The sequence below is a fragment of the Phyllobates terribilis genome, unplaced genomic scaffold, assembly GCF_046119375.1.
Source record: "Phyllobates terribilis strain yellow unplaced genomic scaffold, ASM4611937v1 Scaffold_4__5_contigs__length_816908805, whole genome shotgun sequence".
In the NCBI taxonomy this organism is placed as follows: Eukaryota; Metazoa; Chordata; class Amphibia; order Anura; family Dendrobatidae; genus Phyllobates; species Phyllobates terribilis.
The window spans coordinates 760,584,848-760,608,031 of NW_027362764.1; the positions used below are offsets into that span (position 1 = coordinate 760,584,848).

The 23,184-nt window shown below is 45.9% G+C and overlaps 1 protein-coding gene across 2 annotated transcripts in view; it reads right to left on the minus strand.

Annotated features, from left to right (window-relative positions):
- Nucleotides 1–23,184, minus strand: part of DNAAF11 (dynein axonemal assembly factor 11) — a 97,454-nt gene that overhangs the window by 59,091 nt on the left and 15,179 nt on the right. Inside the window, exons 4-7 of one of the 2 annotated variants that reach the window (XM_073679904.1) lie at nt 18,660–18,832; nt 12,207–12,379; nt 6,506–6,682; nt 333–410 (exon numbers count right to left, since the gene is read on the minus strand). In XM_073679904.1, coding sequence (XP_073536005.1) covers nt 333–410; nt 6,506–6,682; nt 12,207–12,379; nt 18,660–18,832 — 601 coding nt within the window. Of the gene's footprint in view, nt 1–332; nt 411–6,505; nt 6,683–12,182; nt 12,380–18,659; nt 18,833–23,184 lie in introns of both variants that reach the window. The other variant, XM_073679903.1, reaches the window with a different exon arrangement.

Sequence of the window (23,184 nt, forward strand, 5' to 3'; positions counted from 1 at the left end):
GTACTGTATCCGTGGTGTATTGCAGTATATAAATCTGCCAAATCTTCTTTCCTGTTTGCATGGAAAAGTAACTTCATATGAAGCGGCAGAGACTTTCATTTCTCACATCGGTGTTTACAATGAATGATAATTCCCCGGTTGCCTGGTTCCAGGACGTGGATATAATTAACGGGGAATCTCAGGGAGGCGCGAGCCGCCGCCGCCGCGCAGTTTTACAGGTCTGTCAAATGTGTTTTTGTATGGAAGATTGTGGATCTGGCTCTGAGCACAACAGGCGGTTATTAAAAGCTGCTGACAAACTTCATTGCCGGCGTGTTTGGTTAGCGGCTTACTTGGCTTGGTTGACATTCAGCGCGCGCCCGTCCTCTGTCATCAGTCTCCTCACAGGTTTTACTTTCTTTTTGTCTTCACTGAAGCAAAAAACGAGAGAGAAAGAAACAATCATTCTCTGCCTGGGATTCCATATTACTGAGAGTATAGGCGCACATTCATCACTGCTGCGTCCATTACACAACACGCAGAGCATCGCAGCTATGATAGATCGGTGTGAGAACGCGCAGAGCATTGCAGCTATGATAGATCCGTGTGAGAATGCGCAGAGCATCGCAGCTAGGATAGAACGGTGTGAGAACGCGCAGAGCATCGCAGCTATGATAGAACAGTGTGCGAACGCGCAGAGCATCGCAGCTATGATAGAACAGTGTGCGAACGCGCAGAGCATTGCAGCTATGATAGATCCGTGTGAGAATGCGCAGAGCATCGCAGCTAGGATAGAACGGTGTGAGAACGCGCAGAGCATCGCAGCTATGATAGAACAGTGTGCGAACGCGAAGAGCATCGTAGCTATGATAGAAATGTGTGAGAACGCACAGAGCATTGCAGCTATGATAGAACGGTGTGAGAATGTGCAGAGCATCGCAGCTATGATAGAACGGTGTGCATACGTGCAGAGCATTGCAGATATGATAGAAAAGTGTGCAAACGCGCAGAGCATCACAGCTATGTTAGAACAGTGTGCGAACGTGCAGAGCATCGCAGCTACGATAGAAAGGTGTCAGGACAGGCAGAGCATCGCAGCAAAGATAGAAAGGTGTCAGGACACGCAGAGCATTGCAGCTACAACAGAAAGGTGTCAGGACACGCAGAGCATTGCAGCTATGATAGAAAGGTGTCACAGTACGCAGAGCATCACAGCTATGATAGAAAGGTGTCAGGACAGGCAGAGCATCGCAGCTATGATAGAAAGGTGTCAGGACATAGAAGAGCATTGCAGCTATGATAGAAAGGTGTCAGGAGAAGCAGAGCATCGCAGCCATGATAGAAAGGTGTCAGGACACAGAGCATCACATCTATGAAAGAAAGATGTCAGGACACGCAGAGCATCGCAGCTATGATAGAAAGGTGTCAGCACACGCAGACCATCACAGCTATTATAGAAAGGTGTCAGGACATGCAGAGCATTGCAGCTATGATAGAAAGGTGTGATAACGCGCAGAGCATCGCAACTATGACAGAAAGGTGTGAGAACACGCAGAGAATCACAGCTATGATAGAACGGCGTCAACCCATGCAGAGCATCGTTGCCATAGTAGAAAGGTGTCAGCACATGCAGAGCATTGTAGCTATGATAGAAAGGTGTCAGAGCAAACAGAGCATCGCAGTTATGATAGAAAAGTGTCAGCACAAGCAGAGTATCACAGCTATGACAGAAAGGTGTCAGCACACGCAGAGCATCGCAGCTATGATAGAAAGGTGTCAGCACACGCAGATCATCGCAGCTATGATAGAAAGGTGTCAGCACACGCAGAGCATCGCAGCTATGATAGAAAGGTGTCAGCACATGCAGAGTATTGCAGCCTGCTATTATGAGTCTATTCTAAAGCACCTACAATGGGCAAGTGAGCATGAGAACTGGAGCACGGAGCATGTGTAGAAGGCGGCCTGGTCTGAGGAATTGTGTGAACAGACAGGTGTGTGCATCACTTATCTGGAGAAGATACAACACCAGGGTGCGCAATGGGAAGAAGATAAAGGCAGTGTGATGCTCTTGGCTAGGGGCCAGCAACCTTCAGCATTCAAGCTGTTGTGAATCTACAATTCCCACCATTTCCTGGCAGCCAGTAGCTGCTGCAGTGCCTCTTGGTGGAAAGTGGGATATTTACTGATCTGAACTGTCAATCTTCAGGAGTGCACCACCCCTCAAAAACAGGAAGCCGGGAAGCACTCCTTTAAGGGTAATGACATTGATTACAAATGTCTAATGGGTGGAGGCATCAACAGCTGGGATCCCATCATGGTGGGATGGGTAATTTCAGAGGTTGCTTAGTTACGTCTGGATATAGTGTACTGGTGATAGGTCTGTAGTCTAAATCTAGAAAACAATGCATCGTTCCTATCCCCTCATCCTAAAGCAAGACGTCTTTAAATGTCAGAATATTTATAATATAGAAAATCCAAAATAATGAAATATCCGCAAGCAGAAAATAGATAAAAAGCTGCCAGCATCTGAAAAAACTACAAAGCTGGCAATATAAGAGGGAGCAGCGATGACTGGTGACAGATCAGAGCGCGGCCGGCCGCACCGCCGGCTATTACCAGACACAGAAATGTCTGCATTCATGTAAAGTGCTGATCTCTGAGGACGAAAGACAAAGCTCAGACGTAACTGCTACAGAGCCCGGTGCAGAAAGAACAAAACCAACAATGCCGGATCTCCCCGGAGAGACGATGCGCCGAGCAGACAAGCGGAAAATCTCTGTATTTTATCTGAAAGATATCTCCAAAGTATCGGCCACTATGGCTCTCCATCCTGTAACCTGTGGCCACTGCCTACTGTCAGGTGTAATCCGCCTCTAGCCACAAAGACACTAAGAAGGATGAAGTGGGGGGGTCCGCCCCTCCACAAGAACTGGGTAGGGGCGGTCCGCCCCTCCACAGGAAGTGGGGGGGACAGTCCGCCCCTCCACAGGAAGTGTGGGGGGGGCGGTCTGCCCCTCCACAGGAAGTGGGGGGGGGACGGTCCGCCCCTCCACAGGAAGGGGGTGAAGAGGTGACCTCCTAATCTGGACTAGCGTCACCCTGTCTCCCCCTAACGTCCCTATACAGCCTCCGCAGCTGTCGCCGATCACGTGCCTCACCCTACTATCCCTAGCATAAGGCTATAGCTGGGGGTGGAAGGAGATGAGCACTAGTCAACCCCCACTAGCACTCTAAAGACAAAAGGGGAAGACAACACGGGGCAATAAAAATTTAGCTTTATAAGAAACTCCAACAGGGCACACGGCCTCAAGACTCCAGAGAGGACGTGATGCCGCTTCAGCCAAGTTCCAAGTAGAAATGAGTATAACTGGCGATGCCCACCTGGAGAGATCAGGTATATATACACCCAGGCCAGAGGGAGGTAGTTGCTAGGTCCTAAAGACAGCTTCCTATCTAGGCAGCTGTCTGCATTGCCAAATGTGGAGATCTCCTGCCAACCACTGCAGGACGACTGTCTGCCACCTCTGACACACCCGTGACAACAGGATCTAAGGGCATTTCATTATCTCTCGGATACTGCTCTCGTCTCTCACACTACATATAGGCATTACAGAGAACTGGCTTTCAGTTCAGGTCAAGCAAACGATTGGCCAATAGTAAATTAAATACATTCAGGGAAGTGAAAAAGTTCCAGCATCTATTGTGCTGGGAGAATGCTGATGCAGAGGAACATAGTACATGAGGAGGAGGGAGAGAAGGGTTGGAAGCTTACCATGCTGTAAGTAGAAGTAACAATGCTTCAGCTAGAGTCCATCCTGTGGGTGCCGCACCCGCCGGTGATCACAGGTAAATAGTATAAAAAGGAAGAGTTTCCTCGGCACATCCAATCACGATATATATAAAAAAATATATACTTTATTGGAAAAATGGATTAAACATGATAAAAAAAAAAAAAACCTCAGAGAAACCTGACGCGTTTCTGGTGCATAAGAGGACCTTTAATCATAGGATAACCATTAAGGGTGCTCTCATGCACCAGTAACGCGTCAGGTTTCTCTGAAGTTTCGTTTATTTTATCATGTTTTAATCCAGTTTTCCAATAAAGTATATTTTTTTATAAATCCTGGGCCAATGCATCTCTTCCTTTTCATACTAGATGCAGAGGAACCTCAGTGTTTCTTAACCTTTGCTTGTTTATGAAGGAATGGAACTTTTCCGCTTGAATGTGGATCGTGGACGTACGGACCAGACTTACCCGGGAGGAGAGCGGCTAAGCGACCACCTGTTTTTTACTAGAGCTGCTGATGGTGGCACTAGAACCAGAGGTGGTTGCCAGGTACCACTCTCAGGGTAATGTCCGGTACCGCAGCTGCTGACCCCAAGGGAGGCACACAGGCTCGGAGCCGGAGTAACCGGTCAGAAAGGAATGGAGTCACTAGCAGGAAAGGTATGAGACTGCAGGTGTGAACAGGCACAGAACCGCAGGGGCGGACAGGCACAGGACCGCAGGGGCGGACAGGCACAGAACCGCAGGGGCGGACAGGCACAGAACCGCAGGGACGGACAGGCACAGAACCGCAGGTCTGGACAGGCACAGAACCGCAGGTCTGGACAGGCACAGAACCGCAGGTCTGGACAGGCACAGAACCGCAGGTGTGGACAGGCACAGAACCGCAGGTCTGGACAGACACAGAACTACAGGTGCGGACAGGCACAGAACCGCAGGTCTGGACAGGCACAGAACCGCAGGTGTGGACAGGCACAGAACCGCAGGTGCGGACAGGCACAGAACCGCAGATGCGGACAGGCACAGAACCGCAGGTGCGGACAGGCACAGAACCGCAGGTGTGGACAGGCACAGAACCGCAGGTGTGGACAGGCACAGAACCGCAGGTGTGGACAGACACAGAACTACAGGTGCGGACAGGCACAGAACCGCAGGTGTGGACAGGCACAGAACCGCAGGTGTGGACAGGCACAGAACCGCAGGTGCGGACAGGCACAGAACCGCAGGTGCGGACAGGCACAGAACCGCAGGTGTGGACAGGCACAGAACCGCAGGTCTGGACAGGCACAGAACTGCAGGTGTGGACAGGCACAGAACCGCAGGTGTGGACAGGCACAGAACCGCAGGTGCGGACAGGCACAGAACCGCAGGTGTGGACAGGCACAGAACCGCAGGTGTGGACAGGCACAGAACCGCAGGTGTGGACAGGCACAGAACCGCAGGTCTGGACAGGCACAGAACTGCAGGTGTGGACAGGCACAGAACCGCAGGTGTGGACAGGCACAGAACCGCAGGTGTGGACAGGCACAGAACCGCAGGTGCGGACAGGCACAGAACTGCAGGTGTGGACAGACAGAGTTCAGGAATACTAGGCAGGAAAAGACAGAACAGGATAGGAAACAGGTCCTAGTTCAGACCAGACCGCAACAGGGAAAGGTTCAGGATCAAACAGAAGGAACTCAGACAAAGGACGCAGGTTAATGGTACTTGTTCAGACACAACAGGTTTAGAGGTAGGTACTGATTCAGACACAACATGTTCAGGGATAGATCCTGATTCAGGCACAAGAGGTTTAGAGTTCAGGTCCAGGCAGTCAAGCCCAGGGAGGGGTTCGAATACAGACAACAGAGTAAGCAGCTTCAAGACAAGCTAGGCACTAAAGTCCTAGATGCTGGACACACACCTCCCTATAGGGGAAGGTGCCTTAAATACCAGATGCCTCCCAGCTATTGTCTGTGGACATTTCAGGAGTGCGCGCACTACCCCCTTAAGAGGCAGGAAGCGCACGCGTGTTGCCCGGAGACCTGTGAGACATGCGCAGGCACGGGAACCTGGGAGCTGCGGTGGATGCCCACAACAGGAGCGCGTCCGGGACAGTGAGCATGTCGGCATCCCTGCCAGAGAGAGGAGGAGGCATGCAGGGACACTGGCGCTACAGGGACTCTAATTGAGGTTTAGCTGTAGGGCCCCATACTTACATGCTTAGATAGCATGTTAAACAAAGAGGTACAGTTGTAATGCATCTAAAAGAATGGTAAAATATAAAAATATATAGTAATGAACAGATTACAGCGCTGTTCCCTCCAGGTCACAGGCATCCAGTTTAGGGATGACTAAATTATTACTTCTATACAGATAGATGCATTTATACCTAGACTGATACCCTGACCTCCACGTCTAGATTTTGACACCAACATAGATGAGGATTCTTTACTGTAAGGACATTTGGATGTAGTACTTTGGAAATATAGCGGTAGACTGAAGACCCTTGACCCAAAATGTACTTCCAGTATGGGACAAATGAAAGGGGTTGTCAGAAAAACAAGGTGAATAGGTGATACATTTATGATCGCTGAGGGTCTGACCATGGGAAAGCCCACAAGCACAATAACGGGGGTAGTGCCATCTGCGACCATTGCTGCGTTCACTGTCTATACCGTCTGGTATACGGTGCTGAGGATAAATATCCCCGGCGGACACCAGAGCTACAGCTCCATACCAATCCGGCTTCTTCCCTACCGATCGCTCTCTTTAGATTTCCGCTTTTCCTCCATGTATCTGTGAGTTTCCAATCTACTCTCTGGTGTGAAATGTGACGGCTGCTGCCAAAACGCTGTGTCCTCCTCACCGCCATCTTTCTTCATGTCCCCGGAGGTCACGCCAGGGCAATTTTCTTTGTTTTCTGTAGATTCAGGTCTGAAAAAATAATAGTCAATAATTAACAATATAGTGTTAGTCCAGATAGCAGTGCCTGCCACATAGATCCCCCACAACATTACCGGCGCACAGAGCCCCCATATCGGCACCTGCTGCAGAAAGTACATATATCAGTGCTAGCCCCACAAAGCCCCCATAACAGCTCTAGCCCCGTATAGAGCCCCTGGGACACTACATGCTTCACATAGCCCCCATAAGTGCCTGCTACATATAGCCCCCATATTAGTGATAGCCCCATAACAATGCTAGTCCCTCAGTGCCCTCAGAACAGTTCTAGCCCCAAAGAGCCACAAGATCAGTGCCTGCTGCACAGAGCCCCCATAACAGTGCTTACCACACAGACCCCCATAACAGTTCTAGCCCCACAGAACCCCAATAACAGTGCTAGTGCCACAGTGCCCTCATAACAGTCTTAGTCCCAAAGAGCTAGAATAGCAGTGCCTGCTGCACAGAGCCACCATAACAATGCTGACCACATGGAGCCCCCATAACAGTGCTGACCACACAGAGCCCCCATAACAGTGCTGACCACACAGAGCCCCCATAACAGTGCTGACCACACAGAGCCCCCATAACAATGCTGACCACACGGAGCCCCCATAACAGTGCTGACCACACAGAGCCCCCATAACAGTGCTGACCACACAGAGCCACCATAACAGTGCTGACCACACAGAGCCACCATAACAGTGCTGACCACACAGAGCCCCCATAATAGTGCTGACCACACAGAGCCACCATAACAGTGCTGACCACACAGAGCCACCATAACAGTGCTGACCACACAGAGCCCCCATAACAGTGCTGACCACACAGAGCTCCCATAACAAAGCTGACCACACAGAGCCCCCATAACAGTGCTGACCACACAGAGCCCCCATAACAGTGCTGACCACACAGAGCCACCATAACAGTGCTGACCACACAGAGCCACCATAACAGTGCTGACCACACAGAGCCACCATAACAGTGCTGACCACACAGAGCCCCCATAACAGTGCTGACCACACAGAGCCACCATAACAGTGCTGACCACACAGAGCCCCCATAACAGTGCTGACCACACAGAGCCACCATAACAGTGCTGACCACACGGAGCCCCCATAACAGTGCTGACCACACAGAGCCCCCATAATAGTGCTGACCACACAGAGCCACCATAACAGTGCTGACCACACAGAGCCACCATAACAGTGCTGACCACACAGAGCCCCCATAACAGTGCTGACCACACAGAGCCCCCATAACAGTGCTGACCACACAGAGCCACCATAACAGTGCTGACCACACGGAGCCCCCATAACAGTGCTGACCACACGGAGCCCCCATAACAGTGCTGACCACACGGAGCCCCCATAACAGTGCTGACCACACAGAGCCCCCATAACAGTGCTGACCACACAGAGCTCCCATAACAGTGCTGACCACACAGAGCCCCCATAACAGTGCTGACCACACAGAGCCCCCATAACAGTGCTGACCACACAGAGCCACCATAACAGTGCTGACCACACAGAGCCACCATAACAGTGCTGACCACACAGAGCCCCCATAACAATGCTGACCACACAGAGCCCCCATAACAGTGCTGACCACACGGAGCCCCCATAACAGTGCTGACCACACGGAGCCCCCATAACAATGCTGACCACACGGAGCCCCCATAACAGTGCTGACCACACAGAGCCACCATAACAGTGCTGACCACACAGAGCCACCATAACAGTGCTGACCACACAGAGCCCCCATAACAGTGCTGACCACACAGAGCCCCCATAATAGTGCTGACCACACAGAGCCACCATAACAGTGCTGACCACACAGAGCCACCATAACAGTGCTGACCACACAGAGCCCCCATAACAGTGCTGACCACACAGAGCCCCCATAACAGTGCTGACCACACAGAGCCACCATAACAGTGCTGACCACACAGAGCCCCCATAACAGTGCTGACCACACAGAGCCCCCATAACAGTGCTGACCACACAGAGCTCCCATAACAGTGCTGACCACACAGAGCCCCCATAACAGTGCTGACCACACAGAGCCCCCATAACAGTGCTGACCACACAGAGCCCCCATAACAGTGCTGACCACACAGAGCCCCCATAACAGTGCTGACCACACAGAGCCACCATAACAGTGCTGACCACACAGAGCCCCCATAACAGTGCTGACCACACAGAGCCCCCATAACAGTGCTGACCACACAGAGCCCCCATAACAGTGCTGACCACACAGAGCCACCATAACAGTGCTGACCACACAGAGCCACCATAACAGTGCTGACCACACAGAGCCCCCATAACAGTGCTGACCACACAGAGCCCCCATAACAGTGCTGACCACACGGAGCCACCATAACAATGCTGACCACACGGAGCCACCATAACAGTGCTGACCACACGGAGCCACCATAACAATGCTGACCACACGGAGCCACCATAACAATGCTGACCACACGGAGCCACCATAACAATGCTGACCACACGGAGCCACCATAACAATGCTGACCACACGGAGCCACCATAACAGTGCTGACCACACAGAGCCCCCATAACAGTGCTGACCACACAGAGCCCCCATAACAGTGCTGACCACACAGAGCCCCCATAACAGTGCTGACCACACAGAGCCCCCATAACAGTGCTGACCACACAGAGCCCCCATAACAGTGCTGACCACACAGAGTCCCCATAACAGTGCTGACCACACAGAGCCACCATAACAGTGCTGACCACAGGGAGCTCCCATAACAGTGCTGACCACACGGAGCCCCCATAACAGTGCTGACCACACAGAGCTCCCATAACAGTGCTGACCACACAGAGCCCCCATAACAGTGCTGACCACACAGAGCCCCCATAACAGTGCTGACCACACAGAGCCCCCATAACAGTGCTGACCACACAGAGCTCCCATAACAGTGCTGACCACACAGAGCTCCCATAACAATGCTGACCACACAGAGCCACCATAACAAAGCTGACCACACAGAGCCCCCATAACAGTGCTGACCACACAGAGCCCCCATAACAATGCTGACCACACAGAGCCACCATAACAAAGCTGACCACACAGAGCCCCCATAACAGTGCTGACCACACAGAGCCACCATAACAGTGCTGACCACACAGAGCTCCCATAACAGTGCTGACGACACAAAGCCCCTATTACAGAGCCTGTGGCACAAAGCCCCCATAACAGAGCCTGCGGCACAGAGCCCCCATAACACTTCTAGCCCCACAAAGTCTCCATAACAGTGCTTGCTTCACGAAACCCTTATATCAGTACTAGCCCCACAGAACCCACAATACACTCCTAGCCCAACAGAGCCATCATATCAGTGCCTGCTGCACACAACATCCATCCTAGTGCAGGTGCCCACAACCCCCATATTAGTGCGGATGCACACAGCCTTCATATTAGTTCCTACTGCATATAGGCCTAATATCAGACCCTGCTGCACAGAGCCCCCATTACAGTCTTAGCCCCGCAGAGTTCACATAACAAGTCAAGTTGCTGAGTCCCCCATAACAGTGCAAACTGCAGAGCCCCCATTACAGTGGTAGCTCCACAGCACCCCCATAATAGTGCCTGAAGCACAGAGCCACCATGTCAGTGCCAGTCCGTAAAGCCCTCATGTAGGTGTATGCTAATAACACCAGCCTCTATATTCTTCTGAGCCAATGTTGGGAAACATGGCCTGATGTCAGTGCCGGTCATAACCTCCCCATTGGTGCCAGCTGCCCGCCCTACACGCTGACCGCCACGTGCTCTCCTAATGGTGACAGTACCCATGCCAGCCACATCATCCCCCCAGAACGGTATGTAGAAGTCTCCTGGCACTCTCGTGTTGCGCCCTAACACAGCTCCGGTTTATTCCGCCATATGGCAAGATACCATTGCACAGGAGTCTGCAGCAGAACGCGTTTGGGTCCTTTCCAAGCCATAAACATTGGTTGATAAAGCCTTATGACGAGCAGAAGTGAGATCTGCGGCAAGTTGCCGACACGTAATTCTTCTCACAACTCTTGCCAAGCAGACGATCTCTAAGAAGACGAATGAGCCTGACTTAAGACGATCCATTTCCCCAGTGATACAACGTCTGTCGTGTCTCCTAAGAGCTGGAGAAGCAGCCAAGCAAAATGGTCCTCGTCCTAAGAAGCAATTAGCCGAATAATAAGGTGATGGGGCCTCGAGAGATTAGAAATGCGGCGGAGATTTGGGAAGTCTCCGACTGCAGCTCAACAAACTTCTCCATTGTTTTCCTGGGGCATGAGGGTTGAGAAAGTCATTATTTTGGTAGAATATGCTGTACAGGCCACATTCGTCTTTCCAACCCAACTTTTTTTTTTTAGCACTTTGATATATCTACAATAAAAAATGAAGCAACTTTGCAAACAGTTCCCATTAAAAATGTCCCTTGTAACTCCAGCTTCTCTGCAGACCAATGCGTTCCCGTGGTAACAGACAACAAGCAAACCCCGCGTAGTCAGATCCGGCAGTCATACTCCCTGCAATGTCTCCTACTATACATAGGGAGCCGGACACAGGATTAGACTATACAAGACTGGGGTTCCCTGATACCGTGGGGTACGGGATTTGGGCTGGGCTCAAGGGTGGAGAGTGACACAGGGATGTCTTTGGTGTTCTTTAAAGGGAACCTGTCACGTGAAAAAAATGCAATTAACCTGCAGATATGGGATCTAAACCTGCCTGGCCTCCCGCATTTAGAGCCCTGCTGCAGGGTGAAAATCAACTTTATTCCCCCCGGCAAGGGAGCTCCATAATTAATGGGATGGAGGTCTTCAACAGACCCCCTGCTGTCTTAGCAAACTGTCGGCAGCCCGTGATCACGTCACAGGCGTGCTGATGGGCGCTTAAAATGATGCGCCCCCCCCCATGCCAGAGCACTGTTAATGCCGCTGTCAGAGTTTGTCAGCAGCATTTAACAGGTTAACAATATTGGACGGAGCTCTGCTTCACCCGCGATTGTTAGAGGCAGGTCCTCGCGCTCCATACACCCGCCTCTGACTTTTGCCGTACATGTACGGTGGATGTCGTGAAGGGGTTAAGGATCCGCAAAATGTCTATAATTTATTTTCAATAAAATTTTTATATATTTAACATTTTTTTTAACCTATTTTTTCGTCCCCATAGGAGACTTTAACCTGCGATTGTCTGATCTCGTTATACATCCTGTACTGTAGTATGTAGCAAAAAAATCACAGTACCCGATGAAGCCCAGCCCGTGACTAGGCTTCACAGGAGTACCATATGGTGGCCATGGGGGTCTCAGGAGGTCCCTGGCTGCCATCGCAATTCATCAGCACCTTGTGATTATGTCTTCAGAGGGTCTGCACTACGTGAACCCTCTGGCTCATCTTCATTTTATTGGTGGGATACATTTTCCTCTATGCCTCGGGCAGCAGACAGGTACGATCTACCCTCCCAGACAGGACACGGCACGTACAATGTGCCGCTGATGCCAGTGTACCGGTGGCCATCTTCGCTCTGTTGTGAGCAGGTTTGGCTCGGGGCCTCCTGCCGCTCCCGCGCTCTCTTCAGCAGATAAGACTCCTCTTCTTCTTTAATTTGCTGCTGCACTTTGTGGTAATCCTGCAGGGCCTGGATCCGCTCAGAGCGCTCGATCTCCTTCCCATCCAACCACTTCAAGAAAAAACAATGTCACAGGCTCAGCTCCCGTAAGTGCAAGGAGAGAAGCAAATATAATCACAGCAGGAATGACATCTGCAGTGTAATATTAACAAGACGTGACGGGTCCTGAACTCTGACCTCCACGGATATAACTATTCAAGAAACACCGAAACACCGCCAACATGTAGTATACAGGTGATAAATATATACAGGTCATAAATCCACGTAACAGGTCCGCAATAGGCAATTCTCAGAGATGAGGGAGAGCAGCACTAAAATGTCACCAGTATTCGTAGTACATCAATCAGAAGAAATAGAATATAACTACTATAATACTGCCCCCTATGTACAAGAAGATAACTACTATAATACTGTCCCTATGTACAAGAATATAACTACTATAATACTGTCCCCTATGTACAAGAATATAACTACTATAATAATGCTCCTATGTACAAGAATATAACTACTATAATACTGTCCCTATGTACAAGAATATAACTACTATAATACTGCCCCTATGTACAAGAAGATAACTACTATAATACTGCCCCTATGTACAAGAAGATAACTACTATAATACTGTCCCTATGTACAAGAATATAACTACTATAATACTGCTCCTATGTACAAGAATATAACTACTATAATACTGTCCCTATGTACAAGAATATAACTACTATAATACTGCCCCCTATGTACAAGAAGATAACTACTATAATACTGCCCCCTATGTACAAGAATATAACTACTATAATACTGCCCCTATGTACAAGAATATAACTACTATAATACTGCTCCTATGTACAAGAATATAACTACTATAATACTGCCCCTATGTACAAGAATATAACTACTATAATACTGCTCCTATGTACAAGAATATAACTATTATAATACTGTCCCTATGTACAAGAATATAACTACTATAATACTACCCCCTATGTACAAGAATATAACTACTATAATACTGCCCCCTATGTACAAGAAGATAACTACTATAATACTGCCCCCTATGTACAAGAATATAACTACTATAATACTGCCCCTATGTACAAGAATATAACTACTATAATACTGCTCCTGTGTACAAGAATATAACTACTATAATACTGCCCCCTATGTACAAGAAGATAACTACTATAATACTGCCCCTATGTACAAGAATATAACTACTATAACACTGCTCCTATGTACAAGAATATAACTACTATAATACTGCCCCTATATACAAGAATATAACTACTATAATACTGCTCCTATGTACAAGAATATAACTACTATAATACTGCCCCTATATACAAGAATATAACTACTATAATACTGCCCCTATGTACAAGAATATAACTACTATAATACTGCTCCTATGTACAAGAATATAACTACTATAATACTGCTCCTATGTCCAAGAATATAACTACTATAATACTGCCCCCTATGTACAAGAATATAACTACTATAATACTGCTCCTATGTACAAGAATATAACTACTATAATACTGCCCCTATGTACAAGAATATAACTACTATAATACTGCCTCCTATGTACAAGAATATAACTACTATAATACTGCTCCTATGTACAAGAATATAACTACTATAATACTGCCCCTATGTACAAGAATATAACTACTATAATACTGCTCCTGTGTACAAGAATATAACTATTATAATACTGCTCCTATGTACAAGAATATAACTACTATAATACTGCTCCTATGTACAAGAATATAACTACTATAATACTGCCCCCTATGTACAAGAATATAACTACTATAATACTGCCTCCTATGTACAAGAATATAACTACTATAATACTGCCCCCTATGTACAAGAATATAACTACTATAATACTGCCCCCTATGTACAAGAATATAACTACTATAATACTGCCCCTATGTACAAAAATATAACTACTATAATACTGCCCCTATGTACAAGAAGATAACTACTATAATACTGCTCCTATGTACAAGAATATAACTACTATAATACTGCTCCTATGTACAAGAATATAACTACTATAATACTGCCCCCTATGTACAAGAATATAACTACTATAATACTGCTCCTATGTACAAGAATATAACTACTATAATACTGCCCCTATGTACAAGAAGATAACTACTATAATACTGCTCCTATGTACAAGAATATAACTACTATAATACTGCTCCTATGTACAAGAATATAACTACTATAATACTGCCCCCTATATACAAGAATATAACTACTATAATACTGCCCCTATGTACAAAAATATAACTACTATAATACTGCCCTTATGTACAAGAATATAACTACTATAGTACTGCTCCTATGTACAAGAATATAACTGCTATAATACTGCAGCTATGTACAAGAATATAACTACTATAATACTGCTCCTATATACAAGAATATAACTACTATAATACTGCCCCCTATGTACAAGAATATAGCTACTATAATACTGCTCCTATGTACAAGAATATAACTACTATAATACTGCCCCTATGTACAAGAAGATAACTACTATAATACTGCTCCTATGTACAAGAATATAACTACTATAATACTGCTCCTATGTACAAGAATATAACTACTATAATACTGCCCCCTATACACAAGAATATAACTACTATAATACTGCCCCTATGTACAAAAATATAACTACTATAATACTGCCCTTATGTACAAGAATATAACTACTATAATACTGCTCCTATGTACAAGAATATAACTGCTATAATACTGCAGCTATGTACAAGAATATAACTACTATAATACTGCTCCTATATACAAGAATATAACTACTATAATACTGCCCCCTATGTACAAGAATATAGCTACTATAATACTGCTCCTATGTACAAGAATATAACTACTATAATACTGCTCCCTATGTACAAGAATATAACTACTATAATACTGCTCCTATGTACAAGAAAATAACTACTATAATACTGCTCCTATGTACAAGAATATAACTACTATAATACTGTTCCTATGTACAGGAATATAACTACTATAATACTGTCCCCTATGTACAAGAATATAACTACTATAATACTGCACCCTATGTACAAGAATATAACTACTATAATACTGCTCCTATGTACAAGAATATATCTACTATAATACTGCCCCTATGTACAAGAATATAACTACTATAATACTGCACCCTATGTACAAGAATATAACTGCTATAATACTGCTCCTATGTACAAGAATATAACTACTATAATACTGCTCCTATGTACAAGAATATAACTACTATAATACTGCTCCTATGTCCAAGAATATAACTACTATAATACTGCCCCTATGTACAAGAATATAACTACTATAATACTACCCATATGTACAAGAATATAACTACTATAATATTGCTCCCTATGTACAAGAATATATCTACTATAATACTGCCCCTATGTACAAGAATATAACTACTATAATACTGCTCCTATGTACAAGAATATAACTACTATAATACTGCCTCCTATGTACAGGAATATAACTACTATAATACTGCTCCTATGTACAAGAATATAGCTACTATAATACTGCCCCCTATGTACAAGAATATAACTACTATAATACTGCTCCTATGTACAAGAATATAGCTACTATAATACTGCCCCCTATGTACAAGAATATAACTACTATAATACTGCTCCTATGTACAAGAATATATCTACTATAATACTGCCCCTGTGTACAAGAATATAACTACTATAATACTGTCGCCTATGTACAAGAATATATCTACTATAATACTGCTCCTATGTACAAGAATATAACTACTATAATACTGACCTATGTACAAGAATATAACTACTATAATACTGTCCCCTATGTACAAGAATATATCTACTATAATACTGTCGCCTATGTACAAGAATATAACTACTATAATACTGCTCCTATGTGCAAGAATATAACTACTATAATACTGCTCCTATGTACAAGAATATAACTACTATAATACTGCTCCTATGTACAAGAATATAGCTACTATAATACTGCCCCCTATGTACAAGAATATATCTACTATAATACTGCTCCTATGTACAAGAATATATCTACTATAATACTGCTCCTATGTACAAGAATATAACTACTATAATACTGCTCCTATGTACAAGAATATAACTACTATAATACTGCCCCTATATACAAGAATATAACTACTATAATACTGTCGCCTATGTACAAGAATATAACTACTATAATACTGCTCCTATGTGCAAGAATATAACTACTATAATACTGCTCCTATGTACAAGAATATAACTACTATAATGCTGCCTCTATGTACAAGAATATAACTACTATAATACTGTCGCCTATGTACAAGAATATAACTACTATAATACTGCTCCTATGTACAAGAATATAACTACTATAATACTGCTCCTATGTACAAGAATATAACTACTATAATACTGCACACTATGTACAAGAATATAACTACTATAATACTGCACACTATGTACAAGAATATCACTACTATAATACTGCTCCTATGTACAAGAATATCACTACTATAATACTGCTCCTATGTACAAGAATATAACTACTATAATACTGCCCCTATGTACAAGAATATAACTACTATAATACTGCCTCCTATGTACAATAATATAACTACTATAATACTGTCGCCTATGTAGAAGAATATAACTACTATAATACTGCTCCTATGTACAAGAATATAACTACTATAATACTGCTCCTATGTACAAGAATATAACTACTATAATACTGCACACTATGTACAAGAATATAACTACTATAATACTGCTCCTATGTACAAGAATATAACTACTATAATACTGCTCCTATGTACAAGAATATAACTACTATAATACTGCTCCTATGTACAAGAATATAACTACTATAATACTGCCCCTATGTACAAGAATATAACTACTATAATACTGCTCCTATGTACAAGAATATAACTACTATAATACTGCTCATATGTACAAGAATATAACTACTATAATACTGCCCCTATGTACAAGAATATAACTACTATAATACTGCTCCTATGTACAAGAATATAACTACTATAATACTGCTCATATGTACAAGAATATAACTACTATAATACTGTCGCCTATGTACAAGAATATAACTACTATAATACTGCCCCTATGTACAGTAATATAACTACTATAATACTGCCCCTATGTACAAGAATATAACTACTATAATACTGCTCCTATGTACAAGAATATAACTACTATAATACTGCTCCTATGTACAAGAATATAACTACTATAATACTGCTCATATGTACAAGAATATAACTACTATAATACTGCCCCTATGTACAAGAATATAACTACTATAATACTGCTCCTATGTACAAGAATATAACTACTATAATACTGCTCATATGTACAAGAATATAACTACTATAATACTGTCGCCTATGTACAAGAATATAACTACTATAATACTGCCCCTATGTACAGTAATATAACTACTATAATACTGCCCCTATGTACAAGAATATAACTACTATAATACTGCTCCTATGTACAAGAATATAACTACTATAATACTGCTCATATGTACAAGAATATAACTACTATAATACTGTCGCCTATGTACAAGAATATAACTACTATAATATGATCTCAGTAGTGTATTTTTGCATTTCAATCATAACGCCCAGGACATTGTGGTAATAAACAGCTCTCTGTCACGTGCACAATGTTTTCAGTATCTTTCATGAGAATCTATTGCTATATCAATCATTTTCTATGATGCAGTAATGCTCCTTTCCGGACTGGTGTAATTTCTGTGGTGCCCAATAACATCAGTGCATGCCCAGGTGACTGTAGGTGACATGCTGATGTTACTATGACCCTTCGCTAGCTCTGGAGAGTGGCTGTTCTGTAGCACCCGCACAGCCATACATAAGCTGACATTAAAAGGGTTGTCCAGCTTTGAGAGCGAGCCTGCAATCCCTCTCTGTGACTCCAGACTTCTGGATCGTGACAGTGTGGGATGTGCGCTTTGGCCTCCATTCCCCGGTATGGCGCTCACGTGATCGTATGTATGTGCTTTGCATACTACCGACGGCTTCTCTCTCTCTCAATACAACTGAATAGGGAGAAGCCAAGCCTGTATAGTCAGCTTGGGACTGCTGCATACATGCAGTTATGTGACCGCTCGCACCGGCAATACCGCAGAATCGACAGAGCGCACACATTGCACACTGCCACCACCCAGAAGTAGAGTGTCAAGCCTACCTGGACAACCCCTTTACTCACGTGCACATTTACCAGTACGGTACCTTCAGCTGCGGGAGCGTAGCCACCACGTATTTCCGGTAGCCTTCAAACTGTGTGCAGGGGTTTCCCACCATGTAAAGCTCTCGGAGGTGAATGTTGTGTTTAAGGCTTTGGACACTGGACACTTTCCCCACAAAATTCACAGTCAGATCAAGCTTCTGTAGAGACTCACACCCTGGAGGGCAGGAAGACACTGGTTACATACGCCCGAAAATCACACACGTACGTGATACTGTCGATATCGCTGAGGGGGCGCTATACACTTGCCCTACAGTACCCTCTGCAGGGGAAATAGGCTGTGATGGGCATCTGGGCCAGCTCTGCCCCAGCGGCTCAATACTCAGTAGCAGGACTATGGCGTACATTGTGTTTAAAGGGGTATTCCCATTTCCAAGATCCTATCCCAATAAGTAGTAGGTGTAAAAATAATAATATTACCAAATACCTTCAATTAAAAATGCGGTATAGTTCTTCTGCTTAGCTATGTCACTTACCCCATGTGCAGGGCATTGCAATAGCTTAGGTATCTATGGTTACGAACACTCATCTAGTGACAGTTAGTTGTTAATGGTCGTAACCATGGATACCTAAGCTACTGCAATGCTGTACACAAGGGGTGAATGACATAGTTAATCAGAAGAACTATACTACATTTCTAATTGGAGGTACATATTGGGATAGGATCTTGGAAATGGGAATACCCCTTTCCCATTGGAGCTATTTTTCATTTTTTGCCTTCATTTTTTTCCTACTTATTTTCAAGAGCCACAACTTTTTTTTTTTTTCCAGCAACGTGGGTGTATGAGGGCTATTTTTTATTGCAGGACGAGTTGTTTTTTTTACTATATAATGTGCTTAAAAACGGAGACAAAAAAAAAATGAAGTGGGGTTAAATGGTAGAAAAAAAAAAAGAAAACTATTCCACCATTTGCTTTTAAGGTTTTGTTTTTACGGTGCTTATTGTGCGGTAACAATGACCTGGAAACAAGATTCTCCAGATCAGGGCAAGTACAGCAATACTTGAATATTTTTATTTTTTTTTAAGTGATAAAAAAAAATAAATCAAAGATTTGAAAAAAAAAAAATAATAAAAATTAATTTTTGGTTTATGTCACCATTTTCGGAGATCCATAACTTTTTTATTTTTCGATCATTTGAGCTTGTTTTTGGTTTGGTTAACTGACTAAAAAAAGGCAATTCTGGCAAACTCTTGTTTTACCTTTACAACTCTTACCAAATGCTTTAATTGATTTTATGCTTTAATAAATCAGACTTTTAAGGACGCACAAAAGGTCTATATTTTCAAAGAGGGAAGGGAGGTGATTCAAGTTATTTTTTTAAATTTGTTAAAATAAAATAAAAAGTTCGAAAAAATATTATCTTATGTTTAGTCCCCATAGGGGACTTCAATCTGCGATCATCTCATGACTTACCCTATATATACTGCAAATAGCAGCTTGTGGCAGGGCGGCACAGGAATATCAGCATGGCGCTGTGCAATAAAGAGGGATTTTTGGTACTCATCGTAAAATCTCTTTCTTGGAGCCTTCATTGGGGGACACAGGACCATGGACCATGGGTGTATGCTGTTGTCGCTAGGAGGTTGACACTAGGCAAAAAAAAAAAGAAATCGCTCCTCCTCCGCAGTATACACCAGCCTACAGGCACCATGCTCACTGTAGCGTCGGCGTCCGCTGTTCTCCTCACCTCTCCGCTCCGTGCCCGGCGTCTTCCTCCCGCTCTGCTGGCAGCGCGCGCTCCTCCCCGGTCACTGTGCTTAGGGCGCGCGCGCGCGCCCCCTCTCTTAAAGGGGCCGCGCGCGCCGTCCTAAGGAGTCCCCGGCCAATGGCCGGAGGATCTCTCCATATATAAGGCACCTCCTCCAAAATGGAGGTGCCCGAGCAATGTTGTAGCATAGTTCATCACTCTGCTTCAGCCCTCAGGTCCCGTTTCCAGTTACCTGCCAGCTACCTGCCAGTTTCCTGTCTGATACCTGCCTGACTCGTGTCTATCTGCTGTTATTCCTGCGGTCCGACAGTCTGCCTACCAGCCCTGCCAGTCTGTCTATGGATCCGTCTGCCCGCTCACCTGGGAGTGCTCACCTGCTACCTGCCTGCTAGTCTACCTGGAGGCTCTGCCGTCACGTGCTGTGACCACCTGCCCGTCCAGTGTCTCTTGCCCGCTCACCTGGGAGCGCTCACCTGTTACCTGCCTGTTAGCCTACCTGGAGGCTCTGCCGTCACTTGCTGTGACCACCCACTTGTCCAGAGACTCTCGCCCGCTCACCTGGGAGCGTCCACCTGCTACCTGCCTGCTTGCCTACCTGGAGGTTCAGCCGTCACTTGCTGTGACCACCCGCTTGTCCAGAGACTGTCCCCGTCACTTGCCGTGACCTCCTGCCCTCTTACCCAGAGACTGTCCCCGTCACTTGCCGTGACCTCCTGCCCTCTTACCCAGAGACTTTCCCCGTCACTAGCCGTGACAGTCTGCCTGCCTTCCCTGGGTGTCACCCGCTTCCTTACAAGGACTGCCCCTTTGTATAGTTGCTCTGTGGTTCCACCTCCCAGACCCGTTACACTCACCAGTTAGTGGCTAAAGCAGTAGGAGAAACATAAAATAATTAACTATGTAATGCCCAACGGGGCACAACCGTGAAACTAAATTAGATGCCCAACAGGGCCAACTGGACATATGCCCAAAATCAGGGAGGGTGCTGTGTCCCCCAATGAAGGCTCCAAGAAAGAGATTTTACGGTGAGTACCAAAAATCCCTCTTTTTTTATCGCTTCATTGGGGGACACAGGACCATGCGACGTCCTAAAGCAATCCTCTGGTTGGGAGAACAAAAGATAGTCACAGACTAGGTCTGACGGCGGGCAGCCACCGTCTGCAGAACCTTCCGTCCAAGACTGGCATCAGCCGAGGAATAAGTGTGGACCTTGTAAATCACTGAAAAGGTGTGGAGTGAAGACCAGGTTGCTGCCTTGCAGATCTGTGAAGCTGAAGCCTGATGGCGAACAGCCCAAGAGGCCCCCACCGCCCGGGTGGAGTGAGCCCTTACCCCCGGAGGGGGAGGTTTGTCCGAGATGCGATATGCTTCCAAAATGGTCGAACGTATCCAACAGGCGATGGTTGACTTGGAAGCAGGGAGACCCTTGTGACGCCCCTCAGGGATGACAAACAGGGCGTCTGAACGCCGAAGGGAGGCAGTTCTAGAAAGGTACACACGTAGAGCTCTGACCAGATCCAGTTTGTGCAGGGATTTCGCCCGTGGATGCACTGGGGCCGGGCAGAAAGAAGGCAAAACAATGTCCTCATTGATGTGGAAAGAGGAGACTACTTTCAGCAAAAAGGAAGGCACTGGCCTGAGCACTACCTTGTCTTGATGGAAGACCAGAAACGGCGACCGACATGAGAGGGCTGCGAGCTCTGCAACCCTCCTAATAGAGGTAACAGTCACCAGAAAAGCCACCTTCCAGGAGAGAAGAGAGGCTGAGATGTCCTGAATGGGTTCAAAAGGGGGCTGTTGGAGGACGCTTAGGACCATACTAAGGTCCCATGGATCCACCGGGGGGCGATAAGGCGGCGCCAGGTGAGCCACCCCTTGTAGAAACGTCTTGACCTGAGGACGGGAAGCCAAGTTACGTTGGAATAGAATGGACAAGGCCGAAACTTGGCCTTTGAGAGTGCTTAGAGAGAGTCCCTCTTCCAGGCCAGACTGAAGAAAGGCCAAAATGGCCGGCGCCAGGTGAGCCACCCCTTGTAGAAACGTCTTGACCTGAGGACGGGAAGCCAAGTTACGTTGGAATAGAATGGACAAGGCCGAAACTTGGCCTTTGAGAGTGCTTAGAGAGAGTCCCTCTTCCAGGCCAGACTGAAGAAAGGCCAAAATGGCCGGTAACGAAAAGGACATGGGATCTAGCTGATTTTCTGGCGCTAATTAGGGTCTGGATGACGTTGTCAGCAAAACCCGCCTTCCTCAACACTGCGGCCTCAACGGCCATGCCATTAAATTCAGAGAACGAGAACTCTGATGAAGAATAGGCCGGACGGTCCGGTAGTCTCCAGGGGGAGTCGACGAGCAGGTTTACTAGATCTGCGTACCAGACGCGTCTGGGCCAATCCGGGGCTACTAGAATTACCAGTACTCCTTCTGTCTTGATCTTTATGACGACTCGAGGGATCAATGGTAGAGGGGGAAAGAGATAGGGCAGCTGGAACTGAGACCATGATATGACTAGCATGTCTTGAGCGATCGCAAGGGGATCGCGGGACCGGGCTACAAAGGATGGAACCTTGTGGTTTAACCGAGACGCCATGAGGTCGACGTCCGGCGTGCCCCATCGTAAGCAAATCTGATGGAACACCTCGGGATGGAGAGACCATTCTCCTGAGGCAAGGTCCTGCCGACTGAGGAAGTCGGAAGCCCAATTGTCGACCCCTGGAATGTGCACTGCTGAGATTGCCGGAACTGTGTTCTCAGCCCAAACTAGCACTCTTGCAACCTCTTTCAAGACGGACTTGCTGC